Raw genomic sequence first — 25,346 nt, forward strand, 5'->3', positions numbered from 1 at the left:
AACTCTTTTAATAATATTCAAATTACAAATAATGGTGAAATATAAATCAAAATAAATTTATATAAAATGAGACAAATATTTAATCATTCAGTAAAAATCAAACACATAATTTTATACCTATTTATAGAACCTCGTTTTTAATCATTAGACTAAGACCTCATCGATAAAAATTGTGTTTTGGCTGAAAAGAGACTGTAATACAAATCTGGGTACGTTCGGTCACGATAGTGAGGAAAAGACATATTTACCCTTATTTATGTTTTTTTCTTTTCCCAATTTGTAACATAATCCACCTCCCGCTTTCACGGCTGGGACGATGTTTGTGGGCAGAAAAAAATTACTTGTCCGAATTAAAATTGGTCGAATCTGAGCTAATAAATTTAGTACGAGTGTGTGTGAAATTACATACCATCATATAGTATTGTGAGGCACCCAAGCGTACAGTTAGGAGGAGTTTGCGCCCGTCTAAAAACTTTTCAAAACGCCGTACAAAATATTGAAAAGTGTTTGGTAGATATTAATGAAAACGAGCTTATAGAATCTAAAAGTATCTTATTTTTTAATCTTATAAGCTCCTTCGAAAAACATAAGGAGTTTTCAACTTATCTGTTATCTATATCTATACTAATATAAAAAAGAAAGGGGTTCCTATACTCACAAATTATGGTTAATGACACTGTCACACCGATTTTTTGTAAAGTACAAAATGCTTTCAACTAATGAAATAACTAACTCATTCCACTTCCAAATTATACATTAACTAATAAATCAATTTTCTTTTTTTTTTAATGTAATGTATTGATTTGTATATTTGCTCTTATTTATAATATATTTCAAAATAAGAAAAAATATTTATTATATGCACACATAAACTATGTGCCACAACGGCTACTAATATATAAAAAAAAAGACATTTTTCTCTCACAAATGGCGATTATGACACTACAACACCAATTTTATATTATGCCGATAATACCCTTAAGTTGATTTTTTTTTTTCCTTTCCTTCTTCTTTTATCTATACTAATATATAAAGTTCTTTTTACAAATGGCGATTGTGTTACCATAATATGTACCAATTTTGTTGTTATGCCAATAATACCCAATATGTACAAATTTTATTGTTATGCCAATAATACCCATAATTTGATATTCTTATATTTTTTCTTTTGTTACTTTCTTTCCTTTTTTTTTTCTTTTGGAAATATGATATGTTGATTTATGGCTAAAATGCATAAAAACCCTCTGTGTTTTAAAAAGTCCGCTAAACACCTCATTTATTTTAAAAATAGGCAACAAATCCCGCTGTGTTTTCTCAAACGTAGCTCAATTGTTATTCTCTGTTAAATCTAACTAACGGCGCTAATTTTTTCATTAAATGACCATTACACCCTTGCTTAATATATTATTTTATATTTTAATGATCGTCGAATCAATATAATTATATAAGAGTCGTTAGATTTAATCATTTAATCTTAATTGTTGAATTTTTTAAATTTATAAAAAAAATTAAAGGTTCAAATTTTATTAATAAAATATTATTTAAAAAAAACAAAATTAACCCCAACCCCCACCCCGCTGCCTCCCCTCCCCAATCACTGCCACCCCCACTCCCAGCGTAATCCCCATCGCCTCCCCCGCCTCCGCTCTCCTCGACAGATGGGGGCGACTGCAAATCTGACTCTGCTGCCTCAATTTTTATCTTTTTAATTAATTTTAATTATATTAATTAAATATAAGTTAGTTAATTAAGAATAATTTTAAATAACTATAATTAAATATATAAAAATTAAAAAATTATATAATGACTTTTTTATATTTTTAAGTAAATATAATTAAAAAATATTTTATTTTTTAGATAGATGAAAAAACAAAAAAAATACTGAAAAAGGTAAAAGAAAATATCTATGAAATATATATATATATGTATATCATAAGGGTATTTTAGTAAAATAATACTAAAAAATAAGGTTAAAACAATTAAAAAAACATCCCCAAACGCACAAAAAGCGCGTGTAATGTGTCTTCCATTTTAGCCATTGGTTTATATATATATATATAAATTATTTATAATATATTTTAAAGTATCAAATATTATTTATTATACGCACGTAGAAATAACAGATCATAATGACTAATTTTTAAAATTTTAATAGATTCGTTTGGTCTGGCCATATCAATTACTAACATCATGTAATCTCCAAAATTTTATTTTATCCCAATAATTTAAGAATTATTTTTTAAAATAAGATTTAACATCGTATAAGTTTCGAAAACATACTATAAGATGTTTTAAATAAATTTAATAAAACACTTTTTAAATCAATCCTAACTTAGTTGGATTGTGACAATTGAAGCAAGGAATATCCCCTTGTTACATACTTTGTCAGAGTTCAATTCCTTTCTTGAGAGTTGGAGGGACAATGCAATTTACCCTTTCTATTATTTTGATTTATTTTTTAGGCTAAATCTTAATCACTCCATTATTTACGTGTCGTTTGGTTCATATAATTAGGCATTATAAGATTATTTATTATACATAATCATACGTTTGGTTGATATTATTAGAGTCCAATATTGATATCGAGTCTAGTCTTATTTATAACTTGTATGGAAACAGTACTCAAAGTTCTTCATTTTCTTAAGTGATTAAAAAAATTTATATTTTTAAATTACAATACTTAGATAATAAAAATATAATAAAAAATATTACTTTATTTTTTTTGGGACTTTTCAAAATATTTGAGGTTTGACTAGTTGCCAAATTGAATGTGTACTTAAATTTATGTTTCTATGGATATAGAAAAAAATAAAACATTGGTCCACAAATTAATTTTATTTTAATAAATAATTCAGAGATTATTTTTTATTTTTTTGTAATCATTCATAAATTATAATATAAAAATAAAAATAAGTTAGGAAAGGGTACCCTTAAAAGTCTTTTACATTTAATCATATTTTATAATTCTTTCAACCAAATACTATATTATATTATCACATGAGATATCACACGTATGATACATCATAATAATCCCTCAACTTTTAAACAGATTATATTGTGACCCCTAACAATTAAATTTTAATGAGATTTAATTAAAATGGATGAAGTATTCCAATAATAAAAAAAATTATTAGGACTAATTACACTTAAATCCCTTTAAAAATGAAAAGTTACACTTTTCGTCAAAAGAATTTAAAATTATATTTAGATCCTCTTCGAAATTTTACACCTGATTCTCTTTTATTAGGGTTTGGATGAAGAATATAGACGTTCGCAAAAACTTATGTAAAAATTTCTAATTTTACCCTCATTTAATTCTCATATATAATTTTGTACTTATGAGGAAAAAATGTAATGATGTTAACTTCACTCCACATAAATATATCATATTTATTCCTTTATAAGTACAAAAGTATATATAAAAATATTAAATAAAGGGCAAAATAAAAAAATTATATAATTTTTTTTGGTTAGCGTTAGAATTTTTTGTTCGAACCCTAACGGAAGAGTGTCAGGTGTAAGTGAAATTTCAAAAGTCTTTGGGAAAAAGTATAGTTTTGTATTTTCAAAGGTGATTTAAATGTTATGTACTCTAATGATGTTGACTTTAACTCGTTGCCACTAGTCTAATATGAAAGTCTTAATCGGGGAACCTATTCAATGATCCAGTTCTAATTAGTTGTAAAAAATAAAGGTTATAATCATCAACAAACAATAGAAATTACGACATATGTAATATATGATGTAGGCAATCATACCACATCGATTGCAGACGAAAAGTTTGAATTAGCCCTTATCCTCCTTAAAAGAAAAATAAGATTTTCGTAAGAGAAGAAAGTCTAAGGTACCGAATGCTTAGGACCCCTTAAACCACTACACGGAATACGGCAAAAACAGAGAGATAAGGCCTTTAGGAGCTTCATCCAACTCGAAATTGCTTGTTCAAACAGAGATGTATGCGTACCTGCAAGGATCGGGCACCGTTACTAGTATGAATTAAGTTGTTGGAGTAACTCATACTGGACGTTTGGGAAAGGAAAGACCCAGACACTTGACGCTCGTTTGGTTCCTTATATTTGGGCCAGAATTGAATCATGACAAGGTTGTGCTGTACGGATGCCCCTGGATCCATTTTCGGATAAAGAAAACGTGGGTCTATTATCATCTTGCTAATGGAAAATCAAACCAATGAATCTTCTTCTTTCCCACATTTTCAAATGCAGATTATAAATTTTAAACCTCATCTCCATAGTGAGATATCTTTTCGAAATAATTCATAAATTTTCTACAAAACAGAACGAATAATAACTCATGTAACGAGATATCTATTAATTCGCAATCCATATCATCCATATAACAAATTGAAAAATGATTGAACTTTCTTCCTCAATCATTAAACCACGAAATTTTGGTGATTTATCTATTTTTATTCCAAATGCATAAAATGAAAACTTCCCATTTGTGAACTGAAGCTCTTCCTTTTCCTACCCTTGAGGTAACCTAAATCCAAGACACACAGTGAAATAGTATCCGCTATGCACACATAAACCGACCAAATAAATACCCATTTCTGAATTGGAACCCCTTCTGCTAATTACTGCTCCAACATTTACCCTCTTCTCACTCTGTTGAAGCTTCTGCACATTCATTAGCTTGGCTCGTCTCGTCTCCTCTTCATCGTGCTTTCTTGATTTCTGTGAGTCAGTAAATTATGATTTTACTTGCTTTGTTTGCGTACTATTCAATCAATCTTTGCCCGGATTGGGAATCAGGCATGTGTTCAATCAGAAATGAAGCCTAGTCTTCAATTTCCCGATTATTTTATGAACCCCAAGTGGGTTTTGGTGTTTTCAGTTTGCTTTGGTTCATCATTGGAGCTTTAACTTGAGGCGGTATGTTTTGTTGTTTCAGTTTGATTAGTTTTCCTTATTCTGTAAGTGCAGTTTTTGTATGTAAATTTATGGATTAATTGAGGATGTGGGAGATTAATTGTTGTGGGGTGACATGAACAGAAGTGAAAATTGCAGAAAACTTAAACGCAGGAAGAAAGGGGAAGGGGGTTGGGAAGAAGAAGAATTGAGACGTGACGAGAAGAGGAAAATGCTTAATTCATTTCATAATAATCCTTTCCAACAAATTCCCTTGCTTTTACATGGAGTTGCAGCAAAATGACAGAAGAAAATAAAGCTGAAATCACATTAAAATTCTGCAGAAAAAGGAGGTCATCTTGTTTTTCCTTCAGCTCGCTATTGGTGGATCATCTTCATCACAAGGACTCCAAAAAACAGCAACTCCATTGCGGTACCAGACATGCGCATCCTCAGTCGTCCACGTCTCCTTCTGTCGGCTTAATTCGAGAATGATCTGCCAAAGTGAATACCCCAATTTCTTCCCCAATTTGATTGCGCCCTAGCTCTTTCAAAACGACACCATCTCACGCTGGGATTTTTAATTTATCCCCAATTACAGGTGCGCCGTTGATCACATGGTCCAGGTGAGCCTCCTCGATCGGACGGTCAGCAACAAGAGTCGCGTTTTGGCTCCAGCAATCTTTTCATCAATCAGTGGGTGCTTCCACTGTCTATGAGGATGAGTACCTCCTTGTCTCCTACAATCCCATTGACCTTTAAGGTTTTACAGTTAGCATTCCCTTTCATGGCAAAGACACTGTTATATCTCCTTCTGCCTCATCAACTGGTTGTTCATCTTGCTCAGCTTCATCAAAATCTCTTGCTTCCTCATCACTTACCAGCATATAGGCCTACCTATATCTGCACCTATGCCCAGGTACATAAGGCTCATCACACCTATAGCATAGGTTCTTTTCTTTCTTGGCCCTCACTTTAGCTTCAGTGAGAAATCTTTTGACTTGAGTATTGGTTCTGTGGGGAGGGTTCTTGTTTTGAGGTCTGAAAGGAGGCTTGGTTTGAGTATTCCTACTAGGTTGAGGGGCTCTTTTCAGGATGGCATTTACAGTATGCTCCTGCTTCCTAGCAAGTATGACAACTTGTTTGAGTGAGGTTGGGTTACAGGTGGATACAAAAGACTTAACTTCTCCCTTCAACCGACTTATAAACTTCATAATGAAGAATTCTTCCTCCAGATTTCTGATAAAGATGAGCATTTGGTCCTTGAGTTCCTCAAACCTCTTGAGGTATGTATTTAAAATGGTTTCATAGTGGAGCTTATTAAACTCTAGCATAACCCTCTCGCTGTCCAAATTTTCGAACCTTTCAAGTATATTAATAACCAGCTCATCCCAAGAACGAAATTCCTTCTTTTCAGTGTAACATTGGTACCAAAGTTCAACCTTCCCTTGCATGTATATTGATGCCATTGGGAGTTTTGGTCTTCACGTATGGGTATTAGTTGAAAATACCTGGTGCATCTCCTCACCCAACCCCTGGCATTCTCACCATCAAAGTAAGGAAATTCCATTTTGTTTAAGGCACTATAAGTCCCAGCATTTTGATGGTTGTTGTGCTCCTGTCTGGAGACATTACTACCTTCCTGCCTAAAGGAGTTGTGTACAGCAGCTACCAAAGTAGAGCCCTTCTCCACAGATGCAGTTTGGCCCTCCCCTAAAATGAACTTGTATCCATTGTATTGCTGCAGCTGTTCAACGCTTCAGAGCTGTTGTTGGACAGTCACTAAACCATGCTCCATATTCAGTACAGAGGCTTGGAGTCCCTCTTGTACCTCCATTACTTGATCCAGATGGCTATGGATCTCATCCTCACTTGCTTACCTCCTAGCACTCTCATCCATAAACATGATGTCTGTTTTCTTTTGTGCTTCTTGAATCTCTTTTAACCTTGTTTGATCAGCTATTTTAGTGTGTTTTGGGTCCAAGGATCGAACGGCTCTGAGGCCAAATGATATGAACAGAAGTGAAATTTGCAGAAAACTTAAACGCACGTAGAAAGGGGGTGGGGGAAGAAGAAGAACTGTGACGTTCATTTCATAATAATCCTTTCCAACATTCCCTTGCTTTTACATGGAGTTGCAGCAAAATGACAAAAGAAAATAAAGCTGAAATCACATTAAAATTCTGCAGAAAAAAGAGGTCGTCTTGTCCTTCCTTCAGCTTGCTATTGGTGGATCATCTTCATCACAAGGACTCCAAAAAACAGCAACTCCATTGCGGCACCAGAGACGCGCATCCTCAGCTGTCCACGTGTCCTTCTGTCAGCTTAATTTGGGAATGATCTGCCAAAGTGATATCCCCAATTTCTTCCCCGATTTGATTGCGCCCTAGCTCCTTCAAAATGACACCATCTTGCGCTAGGATTTTTAATTTGCGCCCTTCATCGACGGTCGAGGTGAGCCTCCTCGGTAGAACAGCCAGCAACAAGAGTCGCGTTTTGGCTGGAGCTGGAAAACGCGACATGGGGTTTATTTTTTGGTATGATGTGGGTATGTTGGTAGTTTCGGTTTCGGTTAACTAATGGACTTGTGATTTTTATGTGCCACTTTGTCTGCTTTGGAGTAGGAGCTCACAAGCAGCTGTTGTGAGAACTTGTGATACTCTATTTATTGTTAAATGCGATCTATGGATATTTTCGTAAATGAAATAGGCACTCACTACTAAATTGTAGTTGGAGAAGATCATGTAAAAAACTATAGTGCCTACCCTGTTGTCATTTGTTATTGCTGCATTAGCTATTCTTCCCCATCTTATCTATCGTGATTGTTGATACTGGTGATCAGTTGCTTGATTCAAAAAATTTTTTGAGGGCCTTTTTAGCTGCTTAAACATTTGAAGCTAGTATGACATCTTCATGTATTGGGCCTAGACCATTGCTATCTTTGCAATCGTCTACGATAGCAACATGACTCTGAAACCTTCTAGTAAACTTATGTTTCGTCTCCGGAGTTATTTCTTCTATGGTTTTACTTTTAGCGGTTAAGTTGTTTATTTTTGGTGAATCACAGATTTTATCTGGTGTTGTGAGAAACTATACTATAAAGACCATGAAGAACACTAACAGGTGTTGAGGAGAATTAAAAGGAACTTCTTTCTAATAGATACTTTTTCCTTCTATTTTGTTTCTTAAACCTCTAACCAGGTATCATGTTATTGGTAGTCCGAACCAGTGTTATTGTTGTCAAATGTCCATGCTATCAGAGAGTTATCATACTCAGACCTCCAAATGACATTTAAATTTTATGCAGTTAACTTATTCCTATAGATAAAGCCTTGTCTACCACTGAGGGAATAAAAAAAGATTAATGTATCAAGTCTGGACTACCGCATATAGATATAAGATCAACAACAGTCAGCAAAGGCCCTACCTTGGTCTAGGACAATCATCATCAACTCTAAGCAAAAAAAAACAAGATCCAGGAAAGATTTCAAATTCAAATTTTCTTAACAATCTATAATTTAACAAAGGAAGAAAAAAGGAGTCTGAATTATACATGTATATACACTGTATTCAATGTTGAAAAGGTTTTGAAGGAAACATTGCATGTACAAGGAAAATAATACATTTTCCAAGATATAGTTGTGAAGAAAGCAAGCAAGCAATTAGTCAATTAAGCTATGCTTAAACGGTATTGTGGTTGTTGCAATCGTACAACTCCGTTGCATAAATATGAAATGTCCCATTGTTGGAAACTCTGAGACTGTAATCATCATTCATGACAATTTTTTGTGTGATAAAACTATACAAATAAGTTAAAAGTGGAGTAGATAAATAATCCTCACTGGAGATTGGAGAATAAAGGGATGGCTCATGGGATATTAAGGCTATCGTCCAAACCAGAAACGAGGTAGAAAAAATAGACTGTAGAAATTAGAAATGCCGATAATCTAAATAGAGTCTGCATGGAATCTCCAACACCCAAATATGCAATTTTGGCAGTAAATTGAACCAAATACGGCAATCTTAAGTGGAGCAGTAAACGAAAAATCGGTATAACAGAGGACCTAAAGATGGAAAAAACAATACATTTTCTTATTTGTAAGCATTGTGGGTTGGGAAATGGGCAAGTTGAGTCGAGGGACCCAGGTATAAGATGGGCCAGGTCATAAATGAGCTGGGTTTAGGATGTGTCCCATGAAAAAAATGATTCATTTAATTGACGAAAACATCTAATTAAAAAATAATAGTAATACTATACATGCACATCAAACTACAAATTCATAATTGTAACACTTTAAACCTGTATAGAATGAAAATCAAGGTATCTATTAATGTATTTTAGTAAATATTTTTATGTTCTTTTGCTGTTTTTAAATATTTATAAATGTTTAGGGGTTGTTTCTGTAATCTTTCATTTTTATGTACGATTTGAGATTCTTTGGGGTTTCTTCTAATCATGTTGCATTTACATATGTTACTTTGACCCTTCTGAGGTTTAATTCATCTTACACAGACATGTGTCATTTAGGTTCTTTCATGGCATTTCAGTAATTGCCTACTATTTTAAGTGTTTTTAGTTATCAAGGGGCATTATTATTATTTGCATGTTTTATGACCATATTGGGTCATTATTCATGCTCACACTTTTCCAATTTAGGATGTCTCAATTATTATTGTTGTTGTTTCTTTAAATCGTTTTTTAGGTATACTATAGTCATTTTTGCTTATTCCATATAATTAGAGATGTAAGAGGCTGTATTAGAATTCTATATATTACTGTTGATTTTTATTCTAAAAGATTGTTAAATTTTTAGGTCTTTCAATGATTCATACCTTGTTTTTTAGTTTAAAAGTTATTAAAGTTTTGGTGTTTGGATAAACCCATTTTGGACCCACAACCTAACAAGATCACCTGAATCTCATTTTGCTTAGTTGTGTATAATTATAGATGTAAGTATATATATTAGAATTCTGTAACAAAGTAGAAGAAACTTGGAAGGTTGACCTTGTTGTTTAAAATTATTAAAACTTATGTGTTTCTCTATTTGAGCCTAGCAGAGGCCCCACCCAACAAGACTCTCTGCAGGTGGGTTTGGTTAAGACTAAAGCGTAATTGAAGTTAGTTGGGTTTTGTTAGACCATGCTCTAGAGTTATGTTGCCAACAATTTATAGCTTATTAGATGACCTTAGGTATTAACGGCTCAAAAGGTTACCTCTTGCAATGTGAAGGAGCATAGCTTTGTGACTTTTGCCTTCTTTGGTTCAAGGATTCATATAATAGTTGCTCCTTTCTCTCTCTCTTCTTTCTTTCTTTCAAAATGAAAAAAGCTCAAGCAACATCGATACTGTTTCTTACTATAGTTTCCTCTGCACTGGTTGTTGTTTGAGAAACATTTGATCTATCCATATTAAAAATTTGGCAGCATACAATGTTAGTATTGTCACAACAATGAGTTTTCCTCCACGGTTTGTTTTACTTTTTCACTAAAATCATTATTGTTACAGCAATGAGTGTTCCTCCACGATTTGTTTTCTTTTTCACTAAAATCAGAATTGTAAATGGATGCTACGATGATGATGAATATTGTTAGGATGCTTTTTGCTTCCTCTAGTCCTCGGTTGTCTTTGGCGGTTATCTTTAGTTACACCAGAGGTCTGCCTCCGCCAATAGTTCGACCCTTCACTAATTTGTTCTTCATTTATCTTTTTCTTCTTTAAGAACTAGAACTACGCTGATAGGATCAGTGCTGGATTTTATGTGGATTGATATAATCTAATATCTTGACTTTTGCATAGGCCATAAATTTAAAGAAAAATAGTAATACTGGTGATAAGTCGAGGATGCATTTTTCACTTCATATATGCCTCATTCTGAATTCGGAAAGATTCTCTTTGTGCAACACAAGCATCCCTGGGATGAAGGAACATAATCACATAGAAAGGTGGAGTCCGTAGTAAAAAATATGGACCCAATACTTCTAGTATATTGGCCTCCTATGGTTGGTTGGAGATTTGAGCGGTGAATTCTAGCTTCTGGTTTAAGTCTCTTTATAGTTGGTTGAAGTTGAGAGATTCCATTAGCTTAGATGGGTTATACTTGACAAATGAAAGATGTGGAAATAATGTCATTTTGGACAAAACCCAAATTTGTTCTGATTATCTAAACCTTTTAGAAGCATTGTATTGATTCTAAGCCAAGCTTTAAAGGATTAATGACATTAAATTTGAGCCTGTTAATATAAAATATGCTTTTTCAGCATCTACAAGTGATTTCATTCAGAGGGAAAATGGGGCTCTAAAAGTCGGACTTTGTTGAGATATATTGATTAAGTTGGTATTGCCAAGCATATTATTTGGTAAATTTTATATTCATTTAGAGGAAAGTTTAGAGCAGAAAAATCCAATGAAACAGAAGAAAAATATTTTCCAAGTAAATCAAACCAGTTCTTGAGTCGTTGTATATTCATACTTTGGCTGATAAAGATGGCTAAGTAAATCTGCTATGGCAATTTTTCGGTGTTGCCCTTAGTCATGTAATGGAGTTGTCACTTGTCAACAACTTTTAATCTTTTGTGCAAGTACTAAATAGAAGTAATGGGTTCAGAATTTTTTATTCACCTTGAGCCTGGGAGGATTTTGACTGTGAAATGTGGTAAAAAAGCCATGTTATTTCTGAGGGTTGGTTTGTAGAATTGTTTTATTTCATATTCTTAGTGATACTCTCAGGAGCTGACTGGAGTGACTAGACTGTTGATAGGTGGTTAAGACATTTAACAGCAATAGAAAAAGGACAAAGAAAAGCTATTGAAGTAGTAGTTCATTTTTTTTCCCTTTTCCCCTTCCTGGTTCAACTATGTTGGGCTTTGTAAATTTTTTGCAGTTATCATTTCTCAATCTTTACTAATTTGTATAGTTACATGTGAATTGTTAAGCTGCGTTTGTCGATTAGTTTTTTGTTATTTTTAGTGAATGCAAAATCTCTTCCCTCCTTCATGGACAAGAGGAGTGATGTGGTTTTTGTGTTCTTTAATTCCTTCAATTATGTTTTTCCGCAAATCTATTAACATTCCTTTTCGGCATTGCTCTTTACAGAATAGTATTTGTGATTTATCAGATATTGACGAGACAGATCTCAGGTCTCTACTGTGCTTCCGTTGTATTAATATATGGGCTGAAGTGTGCTTTTCATGGAAGGTGTAGAGGATGATGAGCCACCGTCAAAACGTGTGAAAGTATCCTCTGGAGAATCAGGAGGTCTTTCCAATGGTGTATCTTATAGGGAGCAATGTAGTTGCTCATTGAGTGAGACAATGGCTCGGCCATTAGCATCTCAAGAGGATGATGAGGTTGTTGGTTCAAACGGTATCATTAAGAAAGTTGAACTTGTTCGGATTATAGCTGAAGCGTTGTATTCTCTTGGCTATTCCAAGATGGGAGCTCATCTGGAGGAAGAGTCTGGAATCCTGTTGCACTCTCCTGCAGTAGATTTGTTTATGCATCAAATTCTTGAAGGTCAATGGGATGAAAGTGTTTCAATGTTACATGAAATTGGGCTAGGAGATGAAACAATAATTACGTCAGCATCTTTTGTAATATTGGAGCAGAAATTTCTCGAACTTTTGGATAGAAAAAAAATTATTGATGCTTTGAAGACTCTGAGGACCGAGATTGCTCCACTTTGTATAAATGATGAGAGAACACGAGAGCTGTCTTTCTACATTTTGTCTTCCTCACAAAATTTACTCGATGGAACTTCTAGTAAAGGGTTGAGAATCAGATCTCGTAAACAATTACTGGAGGAATTGCATAAGTTGATTCCGCCAACAGTAATGATTCCTGAAAGAAGATTGGTGCATCTTGTTGAACATGCTCTTGACTTGCAAAAGGATGCTTGTAGGTTTCACAATTCATCAGTTGGGAAAATGTCATTGCTCACAGATCATCAGTGTGGAAGAGACCATATTCCTTCCCAGACATTGCAGGTAATGCTACTTTCTATTACTTGCAGTTGTTGGAAAGAAAATAAAGCCACTTGTGGGCACTAACATAATGGTATTATCAACATAGTCTTTCCTTATGCTGTGCGTATTAATGTCATTGAAAATTTTCTGTTTGCTTCTTTATATTTGAAATTAGTCAGGAATAATACTGATCACTAAACAATAAAGAATAAAATTAAAGAAGAAAGGAAGAAAGAAAGAAAAAGTAACAGACGAAAAGTTCAACCTATGTGTAAAGCAAATTGTGTACAGCATAAAAGCTACTGTGTGCTAGCACTCCAGGGTTACTTCTTCTTGATGCTTTTTCATGACAAAAGGACGTTTGAGTGGGCTCTTTTGCCACCAAATCAATCTAAATAATGTGGAATAGTTTGAAAAGATTCTCCTAATTTTAGAGCTTCTTCTTGCTTTCTTGTGGAAATGATATGAGAAGATTGGTTTAACAGAGATGATATTGGCACAGGAAAGAACTGCTACTAAGTGCAGCCACAATATCAATATTTGAATTGATGTCCTTCCATTTTCCTCCTAATTGTGTTGTTTTACAATTGGGAGAAATAGGTAAACCATATCTAAAGTAGGAATTCGTTCATCATTGTTTAGGCATTTGCACAATTTTATAACTGTAGAGGAGTTACCTGCTTCTGCACTAGATATTAGTTCTGCTTGAGATGTGTGACGCATTTGAAAAACTTGGGGTCAATGAGCATGCTTTTCAATTGGAACATTTGCATTTGTAGAGCATGAATTGTAAATTAGCAGCCACCTAATGATTCTTTTCAGAAATGAGGCTGAATAAAAAGTCATTAGCCTAACGGAAATCTGGTCTACTTGTCATCCAGAGGAGCATCTGTTCACCAGAATGATGTCAACATTATGTTTTTCTTTAAGAAACAATGAGTCGATGACTATTGACATAACAACCAAGAAATGTTAAAAGAAAAGGTGTAGGTATAAATATTTATATATTTGTCTCCCCTAATCAGTTAGAAAATACATGTTGGAAAACTAATTGAAGACATCTCAGAAGTCTCAGAATTTACACCAAATGCTATTAAAGATTGACATATCTGGAGTTTGAGAGTTGAAATTTTGAAACGAGTGAACTTTGAGTATGCCAGATGAATTGGTAATGTGAGGTGGTAAAAATGTTGTTTTCTTAGTTTTGTTTGCTAGCTGCTCTAAATGGATAAGGGTTTATGTACTTCGGCTTTGTTTGGTTTCAGACTCATTTTTAAAAATCTGATCTAGTCGACTAGTTGAAGTGATAGGTTGATAAATTGATGTGGTAGTTATTTAATCAAATGCGCAGGGCCTTATTCGTTCTGAAACTTCTATAGTACTGCATCATCAAAACCTCCAGATGAAGCTTTGTTTTCTAAAAGGAGGGCTGGGGGTTGGGTGGAATGGATAAGATTTGAAATAGGGTACTAGAAGATTGTCTATATTTATTACCATTTTCAGAAAATGTTTTGGGAGGCAAAACAAACACATTATGGATATATTAGAATTAAAGTTGCAAATTCTTGAAACTAACCATATTTCTTGAGAATTTATAACGTAGTCCTCTTTTCCTCAAAACCAATTAACTTCTCTCATTACTGCAACCATTTATTTCTTCTGTTATTTTGTGAACCTTCCAGGTATTACGGGAACACAGTGATGAAGTCTGGTTCTTGCAATTTTCTCACAATGGGAAATACTTGGCCTCATCAGCTGGTGATTGTCTTGTGATTATATGGGAGGTAATAAAACCTTATTTTATTTGGTTTATTGATTGGTTTAAGTTCATCCAGTATTCTTGATCTTTCATGAATGACAGATTGACTGTATGTTTGAAGTATTACTTAAATATGGCACCAGTTGATCCTAATGAATCTTGGATACAAATTTTGATTATCCTGTTTCTAAGGACTTTCATAACCTCTTCTCCAGAATGCCTTGTAAAGTAGTATTATTGGTTGGCATTCAGAGATTGGAACATCTTCTCAAAACCCTAAAAAAGGAAAAAGTCGTGGTGGGGAAGGTTATAGTAGCCAAAGCCATTGGAATTTGTATTTTATACATTGGAAAAATCCAAAAGTCGTGGTGGGGAAGGTTATAGTAGCCAAAGCCATTGGAATTTGTATTTTATACATTGGAAAAATCCATTTGGTTATTAATAGACCAAGGCGGGGAAAATAATAACTGAAAGAAAAAAAATCAATTAGTTATTCGTCAAAGTTTGATTTATTTTTGGGGTGGGAATCTGTTGAATGTTTGGCAAACACAAATATAATGTTCTCAGCTTGGTTCTTGATTAATAAATATTGTAAGACAATTGTATAAAAGACGCTTATGTTTTAGGGCAAACTTTTTTGGTTTGTATTGAGAACTGCTGCTTTGTAAAATTTAACCATACTTTTGGGCCAATGTGTGCATGCTAACAAATTTATGGTTAGCCACTTTTCCATGTAAGTGACATGCAAGTTGTCATGGCCTACTGTTTCCTTCTTCTCTTTCGGGATGTAATGCAATCTTGTATGGAGTCCTTTCCTTGCTATCACGGAAAGGTACTGAGACTAGTCCTTACCTATGAATAAATAATATGGATCTAGTTTTAAGTTGCTTCTCCTGTCCTTTCATGCGTACACAGTGGATAATATCGAAAGTTTTGTTAGTGAGTTGAAATTTCAAAATTCAATGGTATTCTTAACTTTCAATCAGATTTAGCAGGACGGATGCTTATGATTCAGTTCATAATTAGCTCAACGTCCAACTCTGCCAATTATAGTTCAATCATCTGATATTATTTTTGTAAAGTTACTATAATCCCCTTAAAATAATGTTTTTATATCTTAAAAATACCTCAATGGGGTTCTAGTATTCTCCCTATTATTTATTTTCAATTTTTCCCTCAACTTTTAACATGCCTTTAAAATATGTTTTAGTTTGATGTATCAAAGTATTTTTTGCTCCTCTGCTGTTTTTATTTATTAAAAAAAAGCAGTCACTGTAGAAGTGTGCTAATCTTGGAAGTCTCCTTGGTATGTTGTTCATCAAAATTAAAAGGGCGAGGTCTTTTGAATAGTTTTTAATATTTTAAGCATGCTGGCCAATGCCTTACTTCGTGAGGGTGGATGTGCTGTGTGAATTGTGTCTTGTGTGTCTGATTATTTTGTTGCTTTTGTTGTAGGTTAAGGTTGACGGTCGAGTTGCTTTGAAACATAAATTATCTGGCCACCAGAGACCTGTCTCTTATATTTCATGGAGCGCTGATGATGATCAACTTCTTACATGTGGAGTGGAGGAGACAGTTAGACGATGGGACATTTCCTCTGGTGAATGCCTCCATATATATGAAAAAACTGGTCTTGGTCTGGTCTCTTGTGCATGGGCTCCAGATGGAAAGAGTATATTTTCTGGTGTTACTGACAAAAGTATCAGCATGTGGGATCTGGAAGGGAACGAGTTAGAATGTTGGGAAGGGCAGAGGACTACTAGGATTGCGGACTTGGGTATCAGTACTGATGGGAAAGAGCTTGTAACTGTTTGTAAAGAGACTACGATACTGTTGTTTGGATGGGAAACAGTATCTGAGAAATTCATCAGAGAGGACCAATTCATAACTTCATTTGCATTGTCTGCAGACAGCAAGTTTTTGCTTGTTAGCCTGTTCAATGAAGAACTTCATCTTTGGAATATAGATGGCTGCATCAGGCTGATAGCTAAATACAAAGGTCACAAGCGTTCTCGTTTTGTTGTGAGGTCTTGTTTTGGTGGATTAGAACAAGCATTCATTGCTAGTGGAAGTGAGGACTCACAGGTAATATTTCTCTTCTCCTTTGGATAACGAACAGCCCCCCCTCCCCCCTAAAAGAAAAGAAAAAAAGAAAAAAGGAGTATGAGATCAGTGATACCCTTTTGCCACTGGCTGCAGTAAGACATGTTATTCGTTTTCTTTTCTACTGATCAGTATGACATAGTTCTGATCACACAGAATGCTTGTAACATTTGAGCATAGCACCTCACGGATCCTAATCCATGATAAGATCACCTCAAAACAAAACGAAGTTTGATAGTTTGAGGCTAATAGTTTTTGGTCACTTGAGGAATTTAGTAGCTGCTGAATTCATGATGGTTTGGTTCTATTTAAAGGTTCATATATGGCACAAAGTCTCAGGAGAGCTCATTTTAACATTAGCTGGACATTCTGGGGCCGTGAACTGTGTTAGCTGGAATCCTGCAAACCCCCATATGCTGGCTTCGGCAAGTGATGATCGAACTATACGCATTTGGGGACTAAATCAGGATAATATGAACTGCAGTGGGAGGCATAGTAATGGCATCCATTGTGTAATGGGAGAACTTGAAGTTGGAAGGAAATGAACTATTCCTTCAAACATTGTATTTCTTAACCATAGCTCTGATGTAAATTCTTTTACTTAAATGTCGATCCATTATTTATACGAACAAGAATATGAAGTCGCATTCACTATAATGGCAGCATCTCTACTTGTTTTTCAATTACTAATGTTTGTTGGTTATTCATTGTGAAGAAATAGATGGTAATAGCAACTGCCTCTTTGCCGTTCTCACATCAAAGTACACACGCGTGCATGTTTTATCCCGACATATTGCATGTGATGAAGATGGTGCATTTGTATTCTTTGTTTGCTACTTTGTTCTGCAAACCGACAACATGACAAAGATGGCGAAATTGTGTTCTTTGTTTGCTAGCTGTTTGTATACGGACAACAAACTGCGATGACTCTGTTACAGTTGTGCAGATGTTACTGTGATATTGTGATTCACTCTTCTGCTCATGTTTGTGTATGTTTGTATGAGTCTGATCTTTATATTTCTCAAACCCATTAATATTTGATGATAGTGCTCTCATACCTTTCTGGGAATTAAACTGACCTGCAGCTGTTCTTTCATCCTATCTCTGGACCATTGAGTTTTTCCTGAAAGAAAGAAGCAGAAGACCAATTTCTACATCCCAATTCATACTTGTTGTATTACTATAAAGTTTGGACGCCCATCAATTTCAAGAAAACTTCCCCTTGAAGAACTAATTCAAAATCTTTTGTGCTGATTTTTTCTTTCTTACAAGGGAAGGTGTCAACAGCAAGTAGGAGTGTTCATTCGATAAAATTGAACGGATCGAAATTTTGGTAGTTGAAGAGTAAAACGTCGATACGCCAAAATGCTATACCAAATAACGAATGGAGTTAATAGTTTGAATTTGGTAAATATCATTTTTTTTTGGTTTTTCGGCATGTAACGAATTCTTTACTCAAAATGCAAAAGTAGTCAACAATTTAAATATTAAAAATAATAATTATACTTCTTATTTATTTTTGAATTTTTAATATACAAATAGTTATCATATATATAAAAATATGTATATGAAAATAAAAAAAATAATTATCATTTTTCAGTTTGGTTTCGATTTTGATTGGATTGATTTTATGTTCAGACGGTTTACCAAATTATAAAAGCCTCCAACTGCAACTATTGAGTTTTGTAGCAAATATGTTTAATTTTAAGACCTTAAGATCCTTTAGATTATTCCATTTCTAAAATTGTCTATGAATTTATGGATTTGAAGTTAAAATTTTTAAATTTGTAATAATAAATTATTTTAACTTTTTAAGATAAAATTTTCCTATTATAAAAGAGTTTAAATTCTCGCGTTTGTATTCGAACTATTTTAATTTTAGATTTATAAGAACTAAAATATTATAAAAAATTACAATTTATCTCCTTGTATTATAAAAAATAGGCAAAAATGACCCACTATAAAAAAAATGACCAAATACGTTCAAAATATTATTATACTCCACTCACACAACTGGTGTGCTTCACGTTCTGTTTTAAAATATTATTATTTATATTTTCATTTCATAATCTCGATCTTATATAAGATAAATCAATGCTTCATATCTTATCAATATTAATCTACGTTCAAACAAAATCTGATTGAGATCTACGGTTGATATTTTATCTTTACAAATTAAGGCTCCAAATTCCATTTTATTATATAATTTATATACAAAATCTATAATATACTTTTATAAATATATGTATATATGTATACACAACCACTCTCCCCTCCCCGCCAGCCCCACCCTGCCCCTCCCTCTGTAGTGGGCCATAGTCGGCTCCTCCTTCCCCGTCCGCCCCGTCCACCCCGTCCACCCCCTTTTTCGTACCTGCGTCGCAGGTTTCTCTCTTACGTCCCCTCCCCGCGTCGGAGTCGTCTTCCCCTCGCACATCGTCGCCCTCCCACTCTCTCTATTTCCCTTAGCCTCACAAGATCTGCGGCCACCGGGTGGCTATCTCTCAAGTCTGGAAACTCAATTTTTTATTTTATTTTATCATTAATATTATATGTATGCATATATATTTATTTATTGTATAAATTATTTTTATATTTTATAAAATTTAATTTTAGAGCAATTGATCTAACTCAAATATATCTGAGTCATTGATTGTATAAATCATATAGACCGTTGATCTAAACAAGAAAAGATATAGACTATTAATTTGTTTATTAAATCCGAACCATTAATATATATATAAACCTAATGGTTTATAATTAATGGCATAAAAGTCATTTTATAGCTAAAAATGAAGCAAAATCACATACCTCGCTCGTGTAGCACACAACTCGTGTAAAAGGGGGTATTTTGCACATTTTCTAAGAATTGAAGGGGGTAAATTGGTATTCTTTTTTCCACAGAGGGCTTTTGACCTATTTTTTATATTATGGATAGGTAAATTGCATTTGTCCTATTTTTATATGACTACATAAGTACGAAAAGACGTTGTATGATCGAAGTTTTACGAGTGCACATTTTTTTGGTTAGTACCGCATTGTGGTGATGTTCGTATTCTACAATATTTATTTTGTTGAATTAATACTAGGCTTTTATTAGTATTATTGACATTAAAATTTTAAAATAATTTATTAATCAAAAGCCTAAAATAATTGGTTGATAATTGAATTCTAAATTAAATTTTATAATAAGTTTGGGCTTTGTATATCATTAAGATGACAAATCCGCCATAAGTGCATACAAAATGTGGCCCTTATGAATTTTGATGGACCGTTCAAGATAGGTTGAAACCTATTCAAATACGCTACATTAGTTGGTGGATCTATATCAAAATCTAAGGTGTTCAACTCCAATAAAAGTGTGCCAAAGCTCTTTAAAACCTTGTCCATACCTTTAAAATGGAGCCTTCACCATACAACATTACATACAATAGAAGTCACAACAAATGCATGTAAATCCAGATGACTCAAGTCCAAAACAAGTCTCTTTGCCTTGATCAAATATTACATTTGCAAAAGCTTCACCTTCTTCTTGGTATCAAATCTTCAAACCTTAATACTATATTTCAATGTGACACATAAAGCTGCAGAACATTGCTCATCTAGATCCAAGAATACACTTCAAGCCCTTGGATTGGTATTCGGTGGAAATGAATCAAGGGGTAATCTTCGTCTAACAAATTCTAATACTTTCTATTTAAATTTATAAAATTCATTTTGTCCAATAAAACGTTGTATCATTCTAATTTGAATTCATGCACGGCTGTTCTTGTTAATATCGATTGAAATCATCTCTCGAAAGGTTCTCCTCTTTCCAATACTTTACAGTGACTAGGTTTCATTGGTATGCAACATTTTTCATGTGATATGTATTGTAGTTATTTCCTACTTATTTACCTCATTGAGTCGTCATTTACATTCTCTCTCTCTCTTTTTTTTTTTTATATTAGTTCAATATTTTAAGACTTGGATCAGACCGATCGATTTGACTAATTCATCCTAGAATCAGCCACGTGGCCGTGCCGGTTCATGGGGCCAAAACTGGTAAAAGTTAGTGACCTGTGAAGAGTAAAAAATCAATTTTTGACCTTAGTTTTTTTTTTTTTTAAAAAAAATAGTAATTATGTAGTGAAATATAAACTTTTTTGGGGTTTAAACTTTTTCATATTTATAATCTAAAGTGCTTAAACTTGCCTTATGCTTCCAGTGTGGGACAATAAGCTTGGGTTTAAGCTTTTTCACATTTTGGTATAAAGTGCTTAATTTTGGCTTATGCTTTTCCAACATGAAATAATAATCTGCACAACTACTCACACAAAAGCACTCCATCAAGATCATTTTCTCGTCACTTTTAAGCACATATTGTTATCTTACCTTGCTTGATTTTATTTTTCTACAACTATTTATTAATTTGTGCATTAGAGTACTAACATTTTTTTTGTAGGTCCCCTATTCTAGGTTTGCAAAAGACTTGGCCCAAAGGATTTGAGTCCAAGATCTCCCTGATGAGCTAGTTTTGCTCACATCAAGTTGCGCCGTCTGTGAGAACACAAATTAAGACTTGAGATCAACAGAAGCATCTAATAGTGGAATGAAGAAGCAAAAGGGTGCCTTTACTGGAGACAAATAAGCCTTGTAGGTAGTAGAAGGGACACAATTCGCTCCCACTAGAAGCACTATGGTGGGGGGGGGGGGATGATTCGAGCCTCCAAATCCTCCAAGCAATAACATTTCTTCTGACACCTCTTCTGGGAGTTTGTCCTGGGGATTGTTGGAGACCATGCAACAGATTATTACCTCCATAGTACGAGCATAGTTGGTGGCTGTGACCCAAGTGCCTATGGCAACCCCTATGATTGCAGAGGTACCAAGAGATGGTGAAGGATGAACCTTCGTCCGAGGACCGCTAGCTTCCCCTAAAGAGTAGGGTTTGCCTTTGTTGGTTACCAATGTTTTGAAACACAACTCAGTCCGGACGCGCCACAGAACGGGCTGAAACTAGGAAATCGAAAGAGCAAAAAAACCACTTTTCTTTTATGAAAACCATTTTATCCAATGGTTCAATCGCTGAACCATGTGACTCGGTGTTGGTTGACTAAATCGAGTAGGTCAACAATTAAGTATGAACACATGATAAAATCTCTAATATCTTTTCTTAGCTATAGCTGCTCTCTACTTCTCTGCTTTGGCAAACTCCCTCTTGCTCTCTCCATCTTCTCACTCTCTCTCAAACATCTACTCTTTGCCAACAAGCCCAAGTCCAACACGTCTCTCAAGCTTCTGCACTTCTCAAGTAAGCATTCAATTCAACTTCTCTCATTTTTTATTTTTGATTTATTTGCTTTTCTTTCTCCAAAATACATTTTGTGTATAAGATGGGTACGATAGTATGATGGATTGAAAACATGAAGCTTTTATATATGAATTTACAGAGGTAGAGACTTAGAAACGATGAGACGATTTATGTCTTAATTTCTCTTGTAAAATGTGTATATTTTTGTTAAATACCCTAATTTCTCTTCTTAATTTAGTTATGCTATTTCTATTTAGATTATTTTTTATAATTTAGTGTATCAAATTTTAATAGTTAAGTTTGAAAATGTTGTAATATTATTTCAGTTAAGGACCTTAATTTTTCTGTTATTTTTTAAAGGATAATAGCTTATTTATATAAATGTGCAATATTTATGTTAAATGAGATAATTTATATTAAGTTTAACTATTTTCTATTATTTCTAAACATAAACTCCTAATTCCTCTTCTCAATTTAGTGTTGCTATTTTTGTTGGATTATTTTTGAAAATTTAGTGTATCAATTTTTTTGTTAAGTTTGAAAGTGTGTAACATAATTCTGTTAAGTTTAAATTTTAGATTTGTCAATTAATGTATTAGATTATTAGTAAATCATTTTCAATAGTTTGATTCTAGTTAATTAAAAGAATGTTCATTTCTTGTTCCTTTTTTGTTCATGTAATTAAAAAGAATCTAAATGTTGTTATTCTTTCTTGGTTTAGAAACAAAAAGTCTTGCTCATATATCTACCCTCCATTACACAAATGTACCATAGATTATACAAGATCATTATAAATCTATTAAGTGGTTTCCTTGTGTTGCACATTGCTTGAATTTGATCATGAAATATATAATGTTTGTACCATTACATTCATGATTTAAAAGCTTTGGTCACTTGTAAAGAGTTTGTTGATTCAAGGATAGCAAGAGAACGAAAAAAAAACGAAGTTACAGACATCAATAAGAGTCGTTGGGATAGACAGTTGAGAAAAGACATACATGCTGCAACTTAATGGTTTAATCCAGCATTTCAATATGATCAAGCATTATTTTGTCAAAAACCAGAGGTCATGAATGACGTTCTTGAAGTGATTAACACAAAAGGAATAGGTAGCAAGCTAATATTGTTACATGGGACTAGATTGTTTCGAGATCCGGTTAGAGAGTTTCGACAGGAACTTGCTCTTGAAACTAGCAGAAACACTCAGCCTGATAATTTCTCATTTTTGTCCTTTATTTAAGTTAATTATTTCTTTACTTTATTTTTCTTGACCATTTGTAATCTATTTTTTTCTTTTCTCATAGACGAATGGTGGAAATTATTTTGCGCAAGTGCACCCAATCTTCAGAAGTTGGCAATTTGAATTCCTGGTCAAACTAGTATCTCATCTGGTTGAGAAACTGGAATGTATTTGAACGAGTTAATTATTTTTTAATTATAAAAAAAAAAATTATTTTATCATAATTATTTTTAAATATATAACAAAAACATGACGAGTCGCGATTTCAAATCGCGACTCGTCATTAAATAAATGTCGGATAAAAAAAAATTATGATATAATTTAATTTATATATAATTAATTTTAACAACATACTAAAATCCAAAATTAATAAAATTAACATTGCATTAACTTAAAAAATTACAATTAAGGGTACAAATGTAATAGTTATTTATTTTGTATAATTGTAAAAAATTACATTAAATACAAAAAATATTTTGTACAATTGTGAAAAAAACAAAAAATATACAATTAATCCTGGCTACCCGGTACTGGCACATCCGATTGTGTTGAAGAATTTCTTTGTTGTGCTTGTTGTCGTGCACGCCTTTGCGCCCAATCCATCTCGTTGTGAATACGTGTTGGTTGATTTCGCCCAGGGCGCGAAGAGATGCGAATAGTAGGATCGTGGACCAACTCAAATCCCGGTACATCCCAATAATCTTCGGAATGTACAGGTTCAAATGACTTAGAATATGTATTCTTATAAGTCATTATATCGTAATAATCCTTCACCATTGATGCAGCATTAATCATGAATGCAGCGCATACCTTTTGAGCGTGACTGCAAGGTATACCAAATTGAGTCCATTTGCCGCAAGAACATTCTCGGTTCGCAATTTTGACAACATGGGTGTTGACTCCATGTCCACCGTGACGTCTTGTAACAACCGAGGCGGACTGTTGGAACTGATGGAATTTGGTGACGGTATGTTCAACAGAATTTTGATGCCAACGTGTGAACATCTTATATGCAAAATCCGTCCACAGTTGGTTGTTGGTCAACGAACATCTTATATGCAAAATCCGTCCACAGTTGGTTGTTGGTCAACATTACAGTACTTCTTGCTAACCTCTCACGGAAATAATGGACACTTCGCTGAAACGTCATCTCAGCAATTGCTGTCAACGGTAGGCGGCGAGCCCCTTTCAATACTCCATTTATGCATTCCGACATATTTGTCGTCAGAATTTCGCATCGCCATCCACCGTCATGTGATGCTGTCCATTTTTCCTTGTCGATCCTATCTAACCACTGAAACGCCTCGAGGGACTGTTTCTTTATCTCCTCCATAGTGCGATTGAATTTTCTGATCTGATATTCAGAGCCAGCTCTCCAACAAAGATCCTTCAACACGACATTTTTGTATTTACTGTTGAAATTGGAACACACGTGCCGCTAGCAATATCGGTGCACGCCGTTAGGTGGCACGAAATCCGGACATTCACGTACAGCTCTTGTGATACCAGCATGGCGGTCAGAAATAAGGCAGATACCCCGTCGCCCTCGTATAATGTGTCTGCTCAATTGTCTAAGAAACCACTTCCAAGATAAAAGTGATTCTTCATCGACAACAGCAAAAGCAAGAGGAAGTACCTGTTGATTTCCATCCATGGTAGCAGCAATCAACATCTTGTGCTTGTACTTTGTGTATAGATGGGTCCCATCTACACTGATAAGGTTGCGACAGTGTTGGAACCCTTCAATGCACAGCTTGAACACCCAGAATACGTACCCTATCACATATGCACTGGTTGATGTGTCGCGGGCTTTATGTTGCCATTCAACAATCGTTCCTGGATTATATTTTTGGAGAGCTCCCAAGTATTTGGGTAGCTTTTGAACGGAGCTCTCCCATGTGCCATAAACCATCTCACGTGCCATTTTCAAACTGTACCATGCCTTTTGATATGGTATATCGTATTCGGTATGGTCTTTCACAGTCTGGATGACATGCTTGATTCCGTACGACGGGTTGCATTTTACATGTCCTAACAATAAAGAAGCAACATATACTCTATCTAAATTACCGTGTTCGAGGGACATTTGATTCAATATACATGTATGGTCCCCTCCGTATT

The 25,346-nt window shown here is 34.2% G+C and overlaps 2 protein-coding genes across 9 annotated transcripts; one reads left to right on the forward strand and one right to left on the reverse strand.

Moving 5' to 3' along the window:
• Positions 4,467–17,378, forward strand: LOC105178668 (WD repeat-containing protein 26-like). Of its 8 annotated transcripts, none has more exons than XM_011102193.2 (5): positions 4,468–4,696; positions 11,984–12,851; positions 14,513–14,614; positions 16,045–16,674; positions 17,007–17,378. In XM_011102193.2, the coding sequence occupies exons 2-5, from the start codon at positions 12,057–12,059 to the stop codon at positions 17,235–17,237; spliced, it is 1,758 nt and encodes a 585-aa protein (XP_011100495.1). In that variant the 5' UTR covers positions 4,468–4,696; positions 11,984–12,056; the 3' UTR covers positions 17,238–17,378. The 8 variants fall into 8 exon arrangements, with proteins under 8 accessions (XP_020555034.1, XP_011100495.1, XP_011100497.1 ...); XM_011102195.2 differs by having other exon boundaries at positions 12,006–12,851; XM_011102190.2 differs by having other exon boundaries at positions 4,469–4,696; positions 11,962–12,851.
• Positions 24,664–25,311, reverse strand: LOC105178704. Its single transcript, XM_011102235.1, has one exon. The coding sequence runs from the start codon at positions 25,309–25,311 to the stop codon at positions 24,664–24,666; it is 648 nt and encodes a 215-aa protein (XP_011100537.1).

The sequence above is a fragment of the Sesamum indicum genome, linkage group LG16 (genome assembly GCF_000512975.1).
Source record: "Sesamum indicum cultivar Zhongzhi No. 13 linkage group LG16, S_indicum_v1.0, whole genome shotgun sequence".
NCBI classification, from domain to species: Eukaryota; Viridiplantae; Streptophyta; class Magnoliopsida; order Lamiales; family Pedaliaceae; genus Sesamum; species Sesamum indicum.